The 17,194-nt window shown below is 44.9% G+C and overlaps 1 protein-coding gene across 1 annotated transcript in view; it reads left to right on the forward strand.

Moving 5' to 3' along the window:
• TARS2 (threonyl-tRNA synthetase 2, mitochondrial (putative)) overlaps positions 1 to 12,983 on the forward strand; it is a 32,406-nt gene extending 19,423 nt beyond the window's left edge. Inside the window, exons 14-22 of the mRNA XM_018559896.1 lie at positions 522 to 688; positions 2,387 to 2,549; positions 2,734 to 2,871; positions 3,913 to 3,990; positions 5,887 to 5,987; positions 9,008 to 9,112; positions 10,966 to 11,038; positions 11,777 to 11,891; positions 12,769 to 12,983. Of these exons, the coding sequence (XP_018415398.1) occupies positions 522 to 688; positions 2,387 to 2,549; positions 2,734 to 2,871; positions 3,913 to 3,990; positions 5,887 to 5,987; positions 9,008 to 9,112; positions 10,966 to 11,038; positions 11,777 to 11,891; positions 12,769 to 12,917 (1,089 nt within the window). The 3' untranslated portion in view covers positions 12,918 to 12,983. The remainder of the gene's footprint in view (positions 1 to 521; positions 689 to 2,386; positions 2,550 to 2,733; positions 2,872 to 3,912; positions 3,991 to 5,886; positions 5,988 to 9,007; positions 9,113 to 10,965; positions 11,039 to 11,776; positions 11,892 to 12,768) is intronic.
• The last annotated feature ends 4,211 nt before the right edge of the window (positions 12,984 to 17,194 follow it).

A 17,194-nucleotide genomic window follows, 5' to 3' on the forward strand; every position in this document is an offset into this window, starting at 1 on the left:
AGCATTCAGGAAGGTTTGGCCTATACTGTATGTAGTTGTTGTATTGGCGTCACTCATGCCTATAGATTTCCTGGGAAGACTTGACCACGAGTCCAACCTATAACTAAGCCCTTCCATGAGTCAGTGTCTGAAAGCAGAACTGCCTCTCGCCATTCTTAACTTCCACATTTCCTGCTTCTCCTGCAGGTGCTGCTGGAGGCAGGGTCGCGGGTCGCCGCTGGCGGCAGGGTCGCCGCTAGAGGCAGGGTCACGGTTGGCGATAGAGGCAGGGGCATAGCCTCCAATTGCTTGTCAGGGAGGGAGTGTTGGAATTGTTTACCTTTTCCCTCATGGAGGTCTCACTTGTGTCTCCTTTTGTGAAGGAGAGATTCAACTTGGCAGTCATGGGTTTTAGACGTCTACAAGCAAGCAGGATTGGTTGCAGAGACATTCCTCATGATTTTCTAGTACATTTTCCTTTAATCGCTCATCAAGTGATCATTTTGAGCTGACCTGTGTCTTGTCTATTTTATCCAATGTAGAGCGAGTACAGGAAGCGCGGCTTCACAGAGGTTATCACCCCAAACATGTACAAAAATAAGCTGTGGGAGCAGTCTGGACACTGGGAGCACTATGAAAAGAATATGTTCTCTTTCACCGTGGAAGATGAGACTTTCTCCCTGAAACCTATGAACTGCCCCGGTCACTGGTGAGTCGGTACATGAAAGCTGCTAACCTCATGGAGTCCTTTTCCTGAGAGAAGCAGCATGCTGGGATGATTCACAGTCTGCTCAGCAGCTACTTGTGTTGATGTTGTGTGCAGCTGTATCCTGAGGTTACTGTATATCGCAGTAAACACTTCATGACTCACTTTTGCAGAGCATACTGTGTACAATGTTTTCTTTTGTAGATCTAACAAACAAGATATTCCTATGAAGTGAAATTCTTGGCAGCTTTTACAAACATCCTTCAGTCCTTGTTATGATTAGCTTAAAGGAGAACTATGAGGTGAGTGCTTTTCACTCGCCTCATAGTTCTAGCCGACCTGTGACAAAGGGACTGTACAGTTGTCCAAGATCACTTGTAAGCAGCACGATGCTCACTCCCCCTCTGCTCACTCCTTCTCACGTCTCTCTCTCCAACCGCTGCCCTCCGCCGTGTCACCAGTCGCTGGCTCCCTCCCCGCCTTGGTCTTCGGACACGCCCGATCTTCTGGGGGACCTAAGATCATGGCAAACTAGATCAGGATGGAGAGTGGGGAGCAGAGAACGTCCATTCTCTGCTCCGTGAGAGAACTGACACAGGAACGCTGGCTTCCTGTCACAGGAGAACAAGCACAGTACTGTGCTAGAACTCCTGTGTTGGAGGTAACAGGGTCAATAAAGAGAATCTGCCGCCTCCAAATGCTATCACACAGGCTTGTTAGCTCCTGTGTGATAGCAATAAAGTTTAAGTGAAACAAAAATGGTAAAAAAAATAATATACAGTCAAAATATAAATACATAAAAATTTTAAAAAGTAAACCACAAATAATAAAAAATGGAAATAGATAAAAATGTAAAAAAACAATAAACATTTTACAAAGTAAAAAAAAAAGTAATTAAAACCAACCCCGCTGCCCCCACCATCTGCATGTGAATAAGCACATGCATAGAGCATTGTGTGTCTGCGAGCAGAATAGGCGATATATGAATGTGCGGCAATCGTGCACGAAACTGCGCAGATGGCCAGGCGGTCACTGAATTGCACACCACCGCTGATCTCGCTGGCAGTGCCATTTATTTTCTAATGGCGCACCAGGCAGATTGCGCAGGTTCCCGCCTCAATACCGCCTGTGCAATCACGCAAAATTGCGGTTGAAAACACCGCCCGGTGCGTGTTGCCAAAAGAGGTACATAAATACGTTTTTTCAGCAACCGCTGTGTGCAACCGCACATGATCACACAAGTCTGCACCAGCCCTACAGTGTAAATTCACTCTCCCCAGTAATTTGGAAAAATGGAATTACCCGAACAAATCTGGCCCCCCTCCCACTATACTTACCTTTCGGCGAACGGTCCTTCCCCTCCGCCAGTACGGGTGTACTATCTGTACCTGTGCCATGTATTCTGAATTTCGCTCACAAATTTCAAGCACTCGTTGGTCAGCGCGGTCACCTGAACAGCGCTGACCGATGAGAAGCTCTTCTTGGCACTGCTAAATATGGTTTTGGTTAAAATCTATTTTTTTGTATCAGGACAAGTAGATTGTCATGAGGGACAAGTAGATCGGGCCCCGCTTTAGTCCTTGGAGTCCTTAGCAGTCCTTTTTTAAAGTTGCCCTAAGTTTTAAAATATTCCACATCGCTGTATTTTTTTTGTCTGCAGGAAATGCTAATTGATCCTTTTTGCTTTCTGTTAACTTCCAGCTTGATGTTTGATCACCGGCCCCGTTCATGGAGAGAACTTCCGCTAAGGTTGGCTGATTTTGGGGTGCTGCACAGGAATGAACTCTCAGGGGTGTTAACGGGACTCACCCGTGTCCGCCGCTTCCAGCAAGATGACGCCCACATATTCTGCTCCATGGATCAGGTGGGCTTAACGCCTTAAACTTAGGGAGTGCAGACCTGATCTGCGGGTGTTAGCGAGAGCGGTTTATGGAGTGCATTGGAACGGAACACTCATCCATGAGATATCGGAACCTTTTGAGGGTTTTAAAACGTGTTCAATGGGGTTTGATCTGCAGAATATTAAATATCTTCTATTAAATTTGCAGCTGGAGTCTGAAATCAATGGCTGCCTGGACTTCCTTCGTGCAGTATACACGGTGTTTGGGTTCACATTTAAGCTGTTCCTCTCCACACGTCCTGAGCAGTACATGGGTGAACTGGAGGTCTGGCAGAAGGCTGAAATGGTAAGTTTTTCTGTTAATTGGGAGGCTCTTCCTCTGCTACATTGAGAAGGCGCTGCCCCCCCGCTACATTGGGAAGGTATTATGAGCAAGTGTACATATTAACTGCCCCCTGCAGTTTGGCATGCTGTGTGCTGCCCTGGAGGATACTAAATTTCCAAAGACCATTTTCCAGGTCACATCTGCGTGCACCTCAGGTCTAGTCAAATCCATGTAAGCCAGGTAACCATTGTGACTTCTTGGATTTGACTAATCTGCTCTTAGATAAAGCTGGCCATACACTGCTCGAATTTTGGCCGAGCCCTGCTGACTTGGCCAAAATTGGAGCTGTGGGAACCAGCTGTCAGAATTCAGTTGTCCAGCAAGGGAGATTTGTCCATCTACACCAGGGATGTCCAAACTGCGGCCCTCCAGCTGTGGTGGAACTACGAATCCCATGAGGCTTTGCAAGATTCTCACAGCCACAGACATGACTCCTGGAGAGATATGCTTCATGGGATTTGTAGTTTCACCACAGCTGGAGGGCCGGAGTTTGGACATCCCTGATCTACACCGAGCAGCTGGGCTGAACGAGAAGAGAAAGTACAGAAGTAAGGCCAGCTTAACCTATTGGAATGCTTGCTGTTCCTGTTGTGTGAATCATGTATTCTTAAGGAGAAACCCAGCCCAAACAGTTTTTCCAGTTTTAGATAGGGCTGCGAAGGGAACCCAGCAAGTTTTTATTGCTGAGATTTCCTTCCACTTTCTATTCCGGTGACCACTGTGGCAGAAAATGATTGGCAATCTAAAATGTTTCAGTTGTCACCAGATCAGGAGTATGGGGAAAATCCTCTTCCATTGGGGACACCAGATCAGAAAGGGAGTGATTTCTCACTTCCTGTTTCCCCAGTACAAAAATGAGTCCGATAAGCCATAACAAAAAAAGAATGTTATGCGTAGTCACTTTTTTTCCCCACCACAATGTATAAATGCAGCTTCTGTTTTCTTGAAATTGTCTGACTCCTTTTTATAGATGCATTGATATTCTTCCCGGACTCATTTCAGGAACTGAATAAAAGTCTCGACAGTTTTGGTCTTCCTTGGGAGCTGAATCCAGGAGATGGAGCATTTTATGGTCCAAAGGTGAGACCTTTCCTTCTACATGTAGGACGTGCATAGAAAGGGGGACGCATCGAAAGCTGGATCAGCTGTTAATATTTCTTTTTACAACCTGCGACGGAGACGTAAATCTCAAAGCTGAACGCAGTCAGATATTAAATAGATTATTATATTTAAAAGGTATATTAGTATTTTAGAATATTGTTATTACTACCTGAAAGCTGTCCTTATATTGGCTTCCCAGCAGTACACACGCTTAGAGAGGAGGACCAGCACTCAGTCAGTGAAGATCTATTCCATCGTACTGTCTGTATAGGAGCAGATTGACGCTAGACTCCCATCAGAAATCCATCAAACCACAGTTGCACTTGTCAGGAGTCAGAGTCCATAGATTCCTTTGTCCCCACCTCCACCTCTTATGTTCTAATGACCCCTTTAAAATGTCTCATTATAGGAAATCAAACCTCTACAGCTGAACATGTCCCAATAAAAGCCATAACATCCCAATTACATGTAAAAATAAAGGTTTTCTTACTATACAGCTTAAGTTCATCAGGTTTCCAATGCATGACATTTAGTTTACTCAAAATGTTCCTAATTCATGAGCTCTGTCCTCCAATATTGCCTGGTGGACTTTGGCAGGCAGTTTTTTTCTATAGTCACCCATTATACGGGTTCATACCATTCCTGCCATTTTGGGGTTGGCACATGGTTAGAGGATGCTTGCAGCTGCCATTTTGGGGTTGGCACATGGTTAGAGGATGCTTGCAGCTGCCTTTTTGGGGTTGGCACATGGTTGGAGGATGCTTGCAGCTGCCGTTTTGGGGTTGGCACATGGTTAGAGGATGCTTGCAGCTGCCTTTTTGGGGTTGGCACATGGTTGGAGGATGCTTGCAGCTGACTTTTTGGGGTTGCGCATGGTTAGAGGATGCTTGCAGCTGACTTTTTGGGGTAAGCACATGGTAAGAGGATGCGTGCAGCTGACTTTTTGGGGTAAGCACATGGTAAGAGGATGCTTGCAGCTGACTTTTTGGGGTAAGCACATGGTAAGAGGATGCTTGCAGTAAAATAGGACATGTGAGGCAAACTGAGATCTTGAGGTTATGACTTTTGCATTGACCAATGTTCTCGTTGCCATAAATGGGTCTTTCCTCCTCTCCCTCTTTTACTGAATGGACAGTACTGAGGCAGTAGCTATATGTTAGGGAAACGCATTCCTTCACTTTAAAGTGTTCATTAAAAACTGCTTCTGATAAACAAGAAGGTATAAAGGCAGGCACAGTCCTTATTTACTAAAGTGTTTCTGTAGCCAAACCCTTTTTTCATATTTGGATAGAGTATAGAAGGGTCAGAACCTCTGTTAGGCTTTTAATTTGCTGTCTAAATTCCTGCTGGGGAGATTCGTTTTATTGGTTTGTCCGATGACAATTTTCATAAGCACAAAGTGATGGGATATGCAAAAAAATGGAAATCTGGCCATGAGTGCAAATCTTCTAGTGGGCACAGATGCCCTCATTAGCTACTGTACCCTTCTACATTTATTTGGTGTGTGCTAGTGATGGATGGATAACGATGATGCTGGGGATGCTTTGTTGTACCACCAGTGGGGGTGCACTAGTGTAAATGTGGCGATATGTGGGTTGTGTGCTATGGTTGTAGATTGCTGGACTGATCATGATGATGATGATGGGGGTTATTTGATCAGAAAATCAATCTGTCAGTGAGTGGTGAGGACCGCTTGGCACGGATGGTTGTACCACTTGGTTATTTATTTAAAGCTTTGATTCAACATTAGACATCATGACATCCCTGAGGTTAGGTTGTCCAAAATGTTAGCTGTCACTAATTGCCATTGTATATCACAGGATCCAACATGTCCAGATTATTTGGATAACAATTTTTTGTTCCCCCCCTATGCAGATTGACATACAGATTCAAGATGCCATGGGCCGCTACCATCAGTGTGCCACCATCCAACTCGACTTTCAGCTGCCCATCCGCTTCAACCTCACATATATGAGGTAAGATTTGTCTAGCAAGTTACTGAAATCCGTGCCGAGCTGGCAGGAAATTACATGTGTGTTTTGACGTGAGAAAACTATTAGTTTGTGGTGCCTCACCTAAATTTAGCCGCTGATGCCAATTGCCCAGGGCTCTTCCCACAGTCGGGGTAGACTGCTATAATCTACCCGGCACATACTGGAATTAAACTCATGTGGAAATTAAACTGGATTTCATCAGTGATTATAAGCTAGTATGATATGTGTCTTTCGCAGAACATCACCAATGCTCATGTTACTGTATATAGTTGTTCAGAGGAACATTTAGAAAGTCTTTCCGCTTCCCTAGAAGTCCTATTGGATGAGATTGCAGTGATGGTAAAATGAAGGCATCTCTAGCGTTTCGTTTGGTTCTGGTGACTGCAAAAGCTTTGGATCTCCCATCACTTTCTATCCCAGTGAATCCCCCCATAGGGGACACATACAGCAATAAAATTCCATTACAAAGCAGTTTGGTGCTTGACTTTTAACTGTAGGGGTGCTCTAGGAAGTGGGGTTATTCAAAGCCAGAGTTCTGCTTTAAGTTGGGCTAAAGCCAGTAGTATTTTTGCTTCATTTACGTTCCTATGAGAATACAAATTGCCCATGGTAAGTCAGCCAGTGCTGTGTCAGGATATCTGCTGTGCATGTGCTTTTTTCCCCTGTAAAGTGGTTTACCATGTACTGAATTGCAGGCTAAGGATGATGGCTCTAAAGAATGCTTTTGCCAAAATAGGTCTGCCCCCAGATTTGTTCCAGTGGGTTCCTTTTATTGATTATAAATAACATTGCTACAGAGAAAAAAGTATTTGTCGTGGTATTTGCTATAGGCTAGATCAGCAACCATTGGGTCTTCTTACAATAGAAGATGTCACAGTTGAAGTGTCCCATATGGGTACCAGTGTGTCTTCAGCACTCAGCCTTGTACATTGTAGTACATAAGTCTAAATTTCCCTTTGGTTGTAGTGCATTGGCCACAAAATAGATTTACCGTTAGTCATCCGATGTTGGTATTAGATGGGTAATCTTGTCTCGCCGGTCTGATATGTATGAAATACACAGCCGCATGCCATCTTAATCTGTGTTGTACCAACATGAGCGACCGATGACTTGACCAGGGAGAGGTAAACCAAGGAGATGACTGTCGGAGTAGAAGTAAGAGTTAAAACCTGAAGGCATGAAAACAAAATCTTCAGTACTGATGACATCATAGTATCATATAGATCTTTGTATGACAGACAACATAGTGTACATTTCCTGTGTGGTAGAACTTACACAATGTACATAGCTCATATATAGGTTCTTATAGGTATATAAGCATCAGAGATTGTTGATCCAGGGAGTATCCGATTGCCTTATGGGATCAGGAAGGAATTTTTTCCCCTGTTGGCGTTTGAACCGTGCTTTATAGGGGTTTTTTTACCTTCCTCTGGATCAACAGGGGGGGAATTGTAGGCATAGCGTTCTGTTTAGGCTTTTCTTCTTTTTTTTTTTTTTCCTCCATATCTCTAAAGGTCGGACTCGATGGACTTGTCTTTTTTTCAACCTGACTTATGTATATATGGTAAGACCCACAGGTATTAGAGAGTGGTCACATGTGTGGACTGAAAATATCTACACTACTCCAAAAACATACAAGTGGGTGCTGTAGAGGAGGTAAGGGGCTAAAAAAAAAAAAGACCCGGAAGGTGCTGCCTGTCCACTTGAGGTCATGTGACTGCACCCGTATTAAAAAAAATAAGTCAAGCACTTTGTGTCAGTATAACATTGTCTTCAGTGCTTTGCTATAAAGGAAAAGTAGGACTATTATTCAATAAGAACCCCTTTTCCATGCATTTTAATAAGTTACACTGGTTTAGTGATTAGCATGCTTGCCGTGCAGCTCTCCATTCTGAATATGAATCACTATTGGTAATATCTACATGAAGTTTGTATGTCCTGCCCACAGTTGCAGTGGGTTCCCTCTTGCAATCCAAAAACATAATGGTTAACTTATTGGCTTGCCAGCACTAGTAGGAGTGTGTTTAGGGCTACGGATGAACTATAGGTAGCAGCAGAAGGAGCTCCCTTTAATATTTGGAGAAGCTAGCGGTTCAAACCGATCAGCTGCGTCTGGGGAATACCTGGCATGCAGCTACACATAAGCAAAGGGAATGGGATGCGATGTCACTGATTTTTATATGGCTATAGTTCGTTAAAGACCTTGATCTAATATGGGCATGTGGCCATATAAGGTCTATGATGTCGGCACAAGCACCCCACCCCTTTATGTCCAGCTGCGAGGCGGGGAATGCCCCGGCTTGCAGCAGATTGGACAGGTGGCCCTATGTAGCGTTTAGGTTTGGACCAGGTTCATGGAAATGGTATTACCTGATGGCAGTGGCCTCTTTCAGCAGAATAATGTGCCTTGCCCCACTGCAAGAATGGTTTGAAGAACACAGAGTTTGAGGTGTTTACTTGGCCTCCAGATCTAAATGCAATCGAGCATCTGTGGGATGTGCTGGAAAAACAAGTCCCATCCATGGAGGTCCCACCTCATAACTTACAGGACTTAGAGAAACTGCTACTGATGGTTTGATGCCAGATACCACAGCATACCTTCAGAGGTCTAGTGGAGTCCATGCCTCAATGGATTCTGAGCTGTTTTGAGGGACCTACTCAATATTGGGAAGGTGGTCATAATGTTATGGCTGATCAGTGCAAATGCTGATGCAATAGAAAGGTGTTCTGTTTTTATGTATTTTGCACTTCTGCTTTTTCATCCATAAACAGGAAAAAACATGATGTGTTAATATCAGTTGGGGCTTGTGTACACTTGTATTGGGAGTTGGTATGAGACAACCTGTCTGACATGAGATGATTTCACAACTCTATAGAATAAGTGATGAAGAAGTGTGCCTTTTTACTGGTCGGTTTGTATTGATGACTGATCGGTAACCTAGGATAACAGTCCTTGTGAAATAAGATTTGCTAAGCTGGTCCCCTTTTGTTTCCTGACGCAGCAAAGAGGATGGCAAAGCGGAGAGACCAGTCATGATCCACCGCGCTATATTGGGCTCCGTGGAGAGGATGTTGGCTATTCTGGCAGAGAATTACGCCGGAAAGTGGTAAGAAAATTGGCTGTGCACATCAAGCTGATAAATGACTCATTTCCACTGTCTGGGCAGCCACTGTTTTGCACACATCACAAGAAGTCACTGGCAGGAGATAAGCCTAGCTGCTTGTCTTCTGTGAGCTGCATCCAAAAACAAAAAGTTCCTAGCACACATGCCAGCCAGCCTGCAAAAAAAAACAAATGACACGGCCTATTAGGGTTAGAAACAGCTTTTAGTTGCACCGCTTTTGTAAAGTATGTGGAAAACACACTGCCTCCTTGAAGCCCCTCTGTGTAGTGCGGTCCTAACTAATCTATTATGAGAGCATTCGTAGCAAATGATGAATTGGGTGCAGGTACGCCAGGAAGCAGCCCAGTCCTCTCAGACCCTTACGGTGCTGGTCCCTGTACACAGCCACCGGGATGCTGTTTACCTGTGACTGTCTGCTTTACACCGGAAGTGACTTTTGCAGCTGGAAAGCTGCCAGATCGCTTCCAGGGGCCGGTAAAAGGAGCCCCCACCCTTGCTTTCCAGTTTCTGCTGCCGACCTGGGACTGGCGTCACAGGTAGCAGAGGCCAACGAACGTCTGTTTGCTGATCTCCTCCCTGCTGGATGAAGCCGGAAGCGACACGGCTTGCATCACTTCTGGCTTCTCAGCTGTCGTTCCCCGGCTAGAGAACGCGGTCTGTGCTTGATCAGCTTCCTTGAAGTGCAAAGGTAGGTCTAATAGACCCCTAATGTCACCTTAAATTGCACCTGTCATCTCCAATGTTCTGTCACATAAGGGGCTTCCACATATTTTGCAAAAGATGTACAACTAAAAACCTGTTTTTAACCCTTGTAATAAGTAGTTGTGTCGTTTTTGGGGGGTTTTTTCAGGCTGGGTGGTAAGTGTGCTGGACAATGTCAGTGTTTGTACTGTGTAAAGCCCTCCCATGTGCACCTTGGTTTAAAAGCTAGTTATGAATTGATGAGTGCGGTTGCCATTTGCTTCACTTGTGAGCTGCATCCTTCACTGGGAGCTTCACCTGACGGACATGACGGCTTACTGGAGCACAGACTTCACAATGTATAAAGAAGGTTCTACACACCACACAGCATGACAATCAGCATTTGTGATGGACACGCACAGGAAGACAGCAGCTACATCCACTAAGCTCATAACAGTGAGTGAGGTGTGTGCAAATAAAGGGCACAATCCTATTACCGGTCAAATACACCAAAACTAACAGTAAATGAGCGAAACAGTTAAAAACACAAAACGTGAGCGGTTCTGCTTAAGATTGTTAATTCTGTTCTGACCGCATCATGATTCACATACCTCTGTTACATTGTACAGCCAGGCCGCTGTTTTCTGGTGCAGTTTTTAGTTCCTGGGTCACTTTTTTCCACCTGTAGTCAGGGGGGGAAGGAATCACATTAGTGGTCGATTGTTCGACTCTTCTAGCCGGCGACACAGAAAGCTTAACTAGTGGTGACATCAGTAGGACCATACACATACAATAGGTTGGACTTGATGGACTTATGTCTTTATTCAACCTCAAATACTATGTAACATTGTGTCATCTGCCCGTCAAAGCTGTGAAGCAGGGGTGTAGAAACCACAAGACTGAGCAGAATTGCAGATGTTTGGCAGGTAAAACTACTCACTGATGGGTTTGAATTCGCCTTTAATCTTTTATTTCCTGGAAAAATGAAAGTCTGATTTGCTATAGGCATCTGCCCCGGTTTTCTATCGTTTTAATACAAAATGCTGTATATTGCATTATATTGGGCAGTCTGTGTTCTAGGATTGGTGTTTTATCTGTCAGAGCTGAGGTACTGTTCTAATAATCTCCTCCGGGCTGTACTGTATCTTTTGTAGGCCTTTCTGGTTGTCGCCATTCCAGGTCATGGTGATCCCTACAGGAGCCAGTACTGAGGATTACGCACAGGAGGTAACATTGTCCACCTTTCTCTATTGGTTACTGCGCACATTAAAGACCAACTCCAGCCATTTTCTAGACGTTCAGACAGAGTGGGGAATGCTTTCAGGTTTTCTTATTGCAATCTGTACCCCATTGGCACAGGAAGTGATTGAAAATCGCAGACTGGGAAGGGTGAGGACCTCTGCCAGGTTCTTATTAAAGAATGTGAGAAGGATGAGGGTGCCAAGGATATAATGTGAGTCACTTACTGCACATGACAGGAGATCACAAGAAAAGCCAACGCATTTCCGGGCCTCACCGGTCCCCCCTTCATCAGGGCTTATGTGGTAAGCTGAGCCAGGATAATCGCATATCTGGAATCAGCAGATCTGCTTGGCATGCCGGTCAGACGGAACAGCTTCTTATTACTGTCTATCTTGGCTATTTCTTGGCCTGTGGTCACAGAGACAGGAAGAGAGGTAAAATCTTCCCGACAAGCTTGAACACTAGACCCCCCCTCATTTGCATAGTCATAACTACAGAACAGTTCAGTTCGTACCATGTTTATAGGTATATTATCTGAACGATTACCTGTAAAATGTCTTCATGACATTCTTGTGAACACAAGCTGAAAATCAGGCTGGCAGTTGGAGTTCTGCTGAAATGGGAGGCAGTAAAAGTGACCCTGGTCTTCTCTATTGATGTGATAGGGGTCATCATACTTGTACTGTAAGCATTTGTTTCACCTTTCCCTTCTTGTCTGAGCAGGTACAACAGATCATTCATGACTGTGGCTTCATGGTGGACGTGGATGTGGACCAAGGAACCACCTTCAACAAGAAAATCCGCAAGGCTCAGCTGGCGCAGTACAATTTCATTCTCGGTATGTAGCGTTTCTTCTCATGATACCACCATGGGTATGGGAAACGTCCACCATGAGGGCAAGTAGATCAAAGTATCGGGTCCCAGCTCCTGGGTTCCACAGCTCTTCTCCTAGGGACCATGCAGTGAGGTTATAAGAGCAGATGTGCTGGACGAATGACTACAGCAGTGGTGGGGGAGGGGGTCCTTTAGCTCTCTTGGCAGTATTTGGAACCAGATTTTTAAGGTAAGAAAAGGGTTCAAACCCCTATCGCATTATTTTTTGTGGTCTGTGTCCTCCTGCTGGAAAGATTTCCCTTTGTTTCCTATCCTGGTGAGGCAACAGGAAATGAGAGGACATCACTACAACAGGGGAATTACTATCTTAGACAGTTGTCACTCCAACATTTTCCCCCATTGGATGGTTTACGCTCACTCTTTGGTGGTGACCGCTCTAACATTTTGGATCTTCCCTTACTTTCTCAGTCACCAGGACTAATAGAGAGGGTGACTCTTCCCAGCAGGAACACAGTTAGAAATACAAACCTAACAGAAGGTCTATCCCTTCCCAACTTCCATCCACTATGGACCTAATGTGTGCAAGTCACATGAATGGTATATTTCAATTCCATATATGGGAACTGTTTTACCTGTCAATGTATGATTCTACGAATGAAGCCAGAGGTAGGCAACCTCAGCGCTTCAGCTGTTGTGAAACTACAAGTCCCTCTACAAGTCATGCCTGTGGCTGTTTATCTTGTAATCCATCATGGGACTTGTAGTTCCTCAGCAGATAGAGTGCCGTGGTTGCCTACCCCTGAATGAAGCCATTGGTAGCACTTTCATTCAATGCCTCTGTATGTATTGGGCTCATCCCAGATTTCCTCTTTCCTTTCCAGTGGTCGGTGAGAGAGAAAAACAGAACGGCACAGTCAATGTACGGACCAGAGACCGCAAACAGCACGGGGAGCACAGCCTAACGGAACTGGTCTCCAGATTATCGGAGCTGTGCGAGTCACGGGTCAGGAATGCAGAAGAGATTTTCTGACATTGGCTGTTTACAGAGCTTCAGTCTCCAAATTTCTATACATAAATTCTTCCAGTCCAAATACACTCTGCAGCTCAAAAAGCTCTTGGGTCTGCCGACTTGGGTCGATGCGAGACTATTGTGACGACAAAACCCTGAGCTGTACCGCTCTGCACTGGTGCACTGACATCCCCGACCGATGGCCTGAGAGTGGATGGGTGGTGCACTGCCCTCCCCATCTGCTAACCTGTAAGCGGATGGGTGCTGCACTGACCTCTCTGACCACTGGCCTGAGAGTGGATGGGTGCTGCACTACCCTCCCCATCTGCTAACCTGTAAGCGGATGGGTGTTGCACTGACATGTCTGACCACTGGCCTGAGAGTGGATGGGTGCTGCACTGACATCTCTGACCACTGGCCTGAGAGTGGATGGGTGCTGCACTGACATCTCTGACCACTGGCCTGAGAGTGGATGGGTGACATCCCTGACCTCTGGCCTTAAAAAGATAGGTGGTATAACCCCATCAGAACTTTGTGTCCACTGTACATCTGATGCTAGTATGCTGATCTATTTATTTCTGTACATACTATGGTGCTTTGGGTATGTTTTTTTTTTCTCCTGCTTTTGGGTTTTAATAAGGATTTATTTTTCTATCATGGCTGAAATAAAATAATAATTGTATCAAGAACCATTTTTCTTTCCATGATTTCACCCAAAAAAGCACCCCAATGGTTCATTACAAGACAGTTCATATGTGATGAGGCCCCTCCCCGCTCCAACCACAACCACTCGGTCTCTGCTCATCCCATGAAACAGTCGCATGGCTGGTGGCCGGTTTATGAATTGTATATAGAAAGACCCTGCATAATGTGGAAGATAGCGGCGGCCTCCTCCATTCTCATTGGGCCAAAATTCTTTGCTGCATATGCCATTATGGACTTGTATAGAGCTGTATTTCATAACTGGAGACACTTAGAATATACTAATATGGTCAATACAAGAACATTTATTAAAGAAGTCCATCAGACCCGACAGCCACAATAATTAGTTGTTTTGTAAATTAATTAATTTCACAAACTTCAGACAAAGATGAATTATATCAACTATGGTATCCCCAGCATCTCTAGTACAGTTGTTGCTGCAGATAGCTGCAATATGCACAGCATCATCTAGTGGCTGAAGACTGGAAGCTCAGGCTGTTCACATTTAAATTATAGCAGGGGTTTATGTATAGTTGTACAGGCAGTCCCCGGGTTACGAACAAGATAGGGACTGTAGGTTTGTTCTTAAGTTGAATTAGTTTGTAAGTTGGAACAGGTAAATTTTTAAGTGTAACTCCAGCCCCATTTTTGTTTTGTTTTGGATAGCATAGTGAAGGGTTTACCCCCTGTAACGTTTGTTTTGCTGTGTGTACCCCTGTTCAGAAGATTTCACCTCACTTTCTGTCCTTGTGACAATTAGATTTTGAAAATTTTGGGTTGTCGTGGAAACAAGGATTGGTGACAAAGCTTCAGTGGAGACACCTTTTTCCCATGATCACTCTTACAGGAGTGAATTTCCCTTCCTAGTTGTAGATTTCCTCTTCCTGTTGTCTCAAGGACAGGAAGTGAGATTAAATCTTTCTAATAAAGATAAAGACAGCAGTAAAAACCTCACAGTGACCCAGAAGAAGAGGCGGGCACCCCTCGTCTGCACGTCTAACAAGAGCCAACTTCCTGTAAGGTACGTACAGTAATACAAACCAGACCCAAAAAGGCGGGAACTCCTTGTCGGCACAAGCACCGTGGTATTAAAACCACCCCTGCTGTACAGTAATAGCCTCTGTTTGTAAGTAGGAGTCGGATGAATGTAACTCGGGGACTGCCTGTATAACTCAACACCACCAGCAGTGGCACACAAGAACGTATATTTTGTGACCAATATGTGGTCTATACCTATGATTATCACTCAAGGATTTTAATGGAAACCTTTCCTGAGTGAAATCTGCAGGCTGCCATTGCTGGCTCTTTATTTTGCAGATGCTGGGCGCCTCCTTTAAGGGAAGTTTATAAAAAATGGCTGCCTGTGGTCAGGTCGGCTATACACTGAGTGGCCAGTTTATTATGACCACCTGACGTTTGTAGGCAAATTAGCTATAATTTTGCGCTGAAGTTGCTAGAGGGCCAGACCATTATAAATAGGGAAGCGGGTTGTTTACCACGGCAGTAGAAGTGATTTGTTTCTGAAGATACGGGTAAACAACGCGATTTAACAGCCTTTGAACGTGGGATGATTGTTGGCGCTCGGAGCCACGGAGCGAGTATCAGCAAAACAGCAGAATTCGGTAAATGTTCAAGAGCAGCTTTTGTTAAAGTGTTTAAAGACTGGACTGTCAGCCGAAAATCTGGGTCTGAACGTGCGAATTGTGGCCGTCAGCGACTAGTCAATGTTAGGGCAGAACGGAGAGTGGCAAGACTGGTACAAGACAACAGAAGGGCAACAGTGCAGTGTCAGATTCCTCGCATCACCTTTCATCATCTCGTGGAGTCACGAGGCGACCCAACGAAGTCATCTCGTGGCCCAACGAAGTACTGATGGGGTGGTCATAAAAATCTGGCCACTCAGTGTATATACAGATGATTGGAAATCCTACCACTCACCCGGCTTAATACATGATAACCATTTCAATGAGGAAGGTGGCTGTGCTGTATTCAATTAATAAGCAGAGATGTCCCACATTTTTTTTGCTCGTATGTTCGGAGGGTATTGACCGCTTTTATTAACCAGTTGACATCCGCGGTGTTAAACCCCCTTCCCATCATTCTCAGGCAATTATAAAATGGATTAAAAAGACTGCATCCATCCTTTAGGCCATGTTTACACCAAATGCAGAGCAGATCCGGTCAGGTTTCTGCACACGCGCGCTAGTCTTTTTGATGCGTTTTTGGCTTTTTTTTAAAGTTTAAAATGGGCTTTCAGTGCGTTCCAGGCATTTGCATGTGTTTTTGATGCGTTTGCAGAACCAGAGCAGGTAAAATAGGGCCTGCTGCAGTTTTTTCACCTGCTCTGGACCTGCACGCTGCGATGTGAACTGGAGCAAAAAATACCAACCATTGGAATACATTGGATGCAGTTTTGATCCGGTCTGCAACTGATCTGCTCTGCACCTGCTGCGCTTGGTGTGAACAAGGCCTTATAAACGCTCAAAGTTTGTTTGTCTTCGTAGCCTCAGTCATCTCGAGTTCATCAGGATTTTTATTTGGAATCTAATGAAAGAACTTTGATCCAAACAAAATACTTTTCTGCCGTTTCTAATGTAAGAGATGTTTACAACAATCTATTCACAAATACGTCTCTACAAGACAGACCTCGGGAGCTGCTCCAGAAACATGGCGAGGAGGTAAGGCCACGCACAGTTCATAGTTTACATTCCTATTGCATGTGTATGCCTGGGGACCCTCTGAAGCGCAATTAAAGGAGAACTCCATATAAAATTGCCATACAAGCGATTTATTAATGTAAAGTTATTAAACATGGCCTTTCCATTTCGATCTTGGGGCGCCCTAGTTTTCTTAAACAATTGAAAAAAATTAAATGCAATATGGCAACATAGAGGTGTTCTGTACACTATTCGTATACAGGAACGCCCCCCACCCCCAGGAACGTAATTTCCTCCTTGCACTATTCGTGTACAGGAAAGCCCCCCAGGAACGTCCTTTCCTCCTTGCACTATTAGTGTACAGGAACGCCCCCCAGGAAGTCCTTTCCTCCTTGCACTATTGGTGTACAGGCACGCCCCCCAGGAAGTCCTTTCCTTCTTGCACTATTCGTGTACAGGAACGCCCCCCACCCCCAGGAACGTAATTTCCTCCTTGCACTATTCGTGTACAGGAAAGCCCCCCAGGAACGTCCTTTCCTCCTTGCACTATTGGTGTACAGGAACGCCCCCCAGGAAGTCCTTTCCTCCTTGCACTATTAGTGTACAGGCACGCCCCCCAGGAAGTCCTTTCCTTCTTGCACTATTCGTGTACAGGAACGCCCCCCAGGAAGTCCTTTCCTCCTTGCACTATTCGTGTACAGGAACGCCCCCCAGGAACATCACTGCCTTCTTGCACTATTCATGAACAGGAATGCCCCCCAGGAACGTCATTGCCTTCTTGCACTAGTCATGTACAGGAACGATCCCCAAGAATGTCATTTGTTCGCACTATTCGTGTACAGGAACGCCCCCCAGGAACATAATTTCCTCCTCGCACTAGTCATGTACAGGAACGATCCCCAAGAATGTAATTTCCCCGCACTATTCTTGTACAGGAAC

The sequence above is a fragment of the Nanorana parkeri genome, unplaced genomic scaffold, assembly GCF_000935625.1.
Source record: "Nanorana parkeri isolate BGI_ZX_2015 unplaced genomic scaffold, ASM93562v1 scaffold420, whole genome shotgun sequence".
Taxonomy (NCBI): Eukaryota; Metazoa; Chordata; class Amphibia; order Anura; family Dicroglossidae; genus Nanorana; species Nanorana parkeri.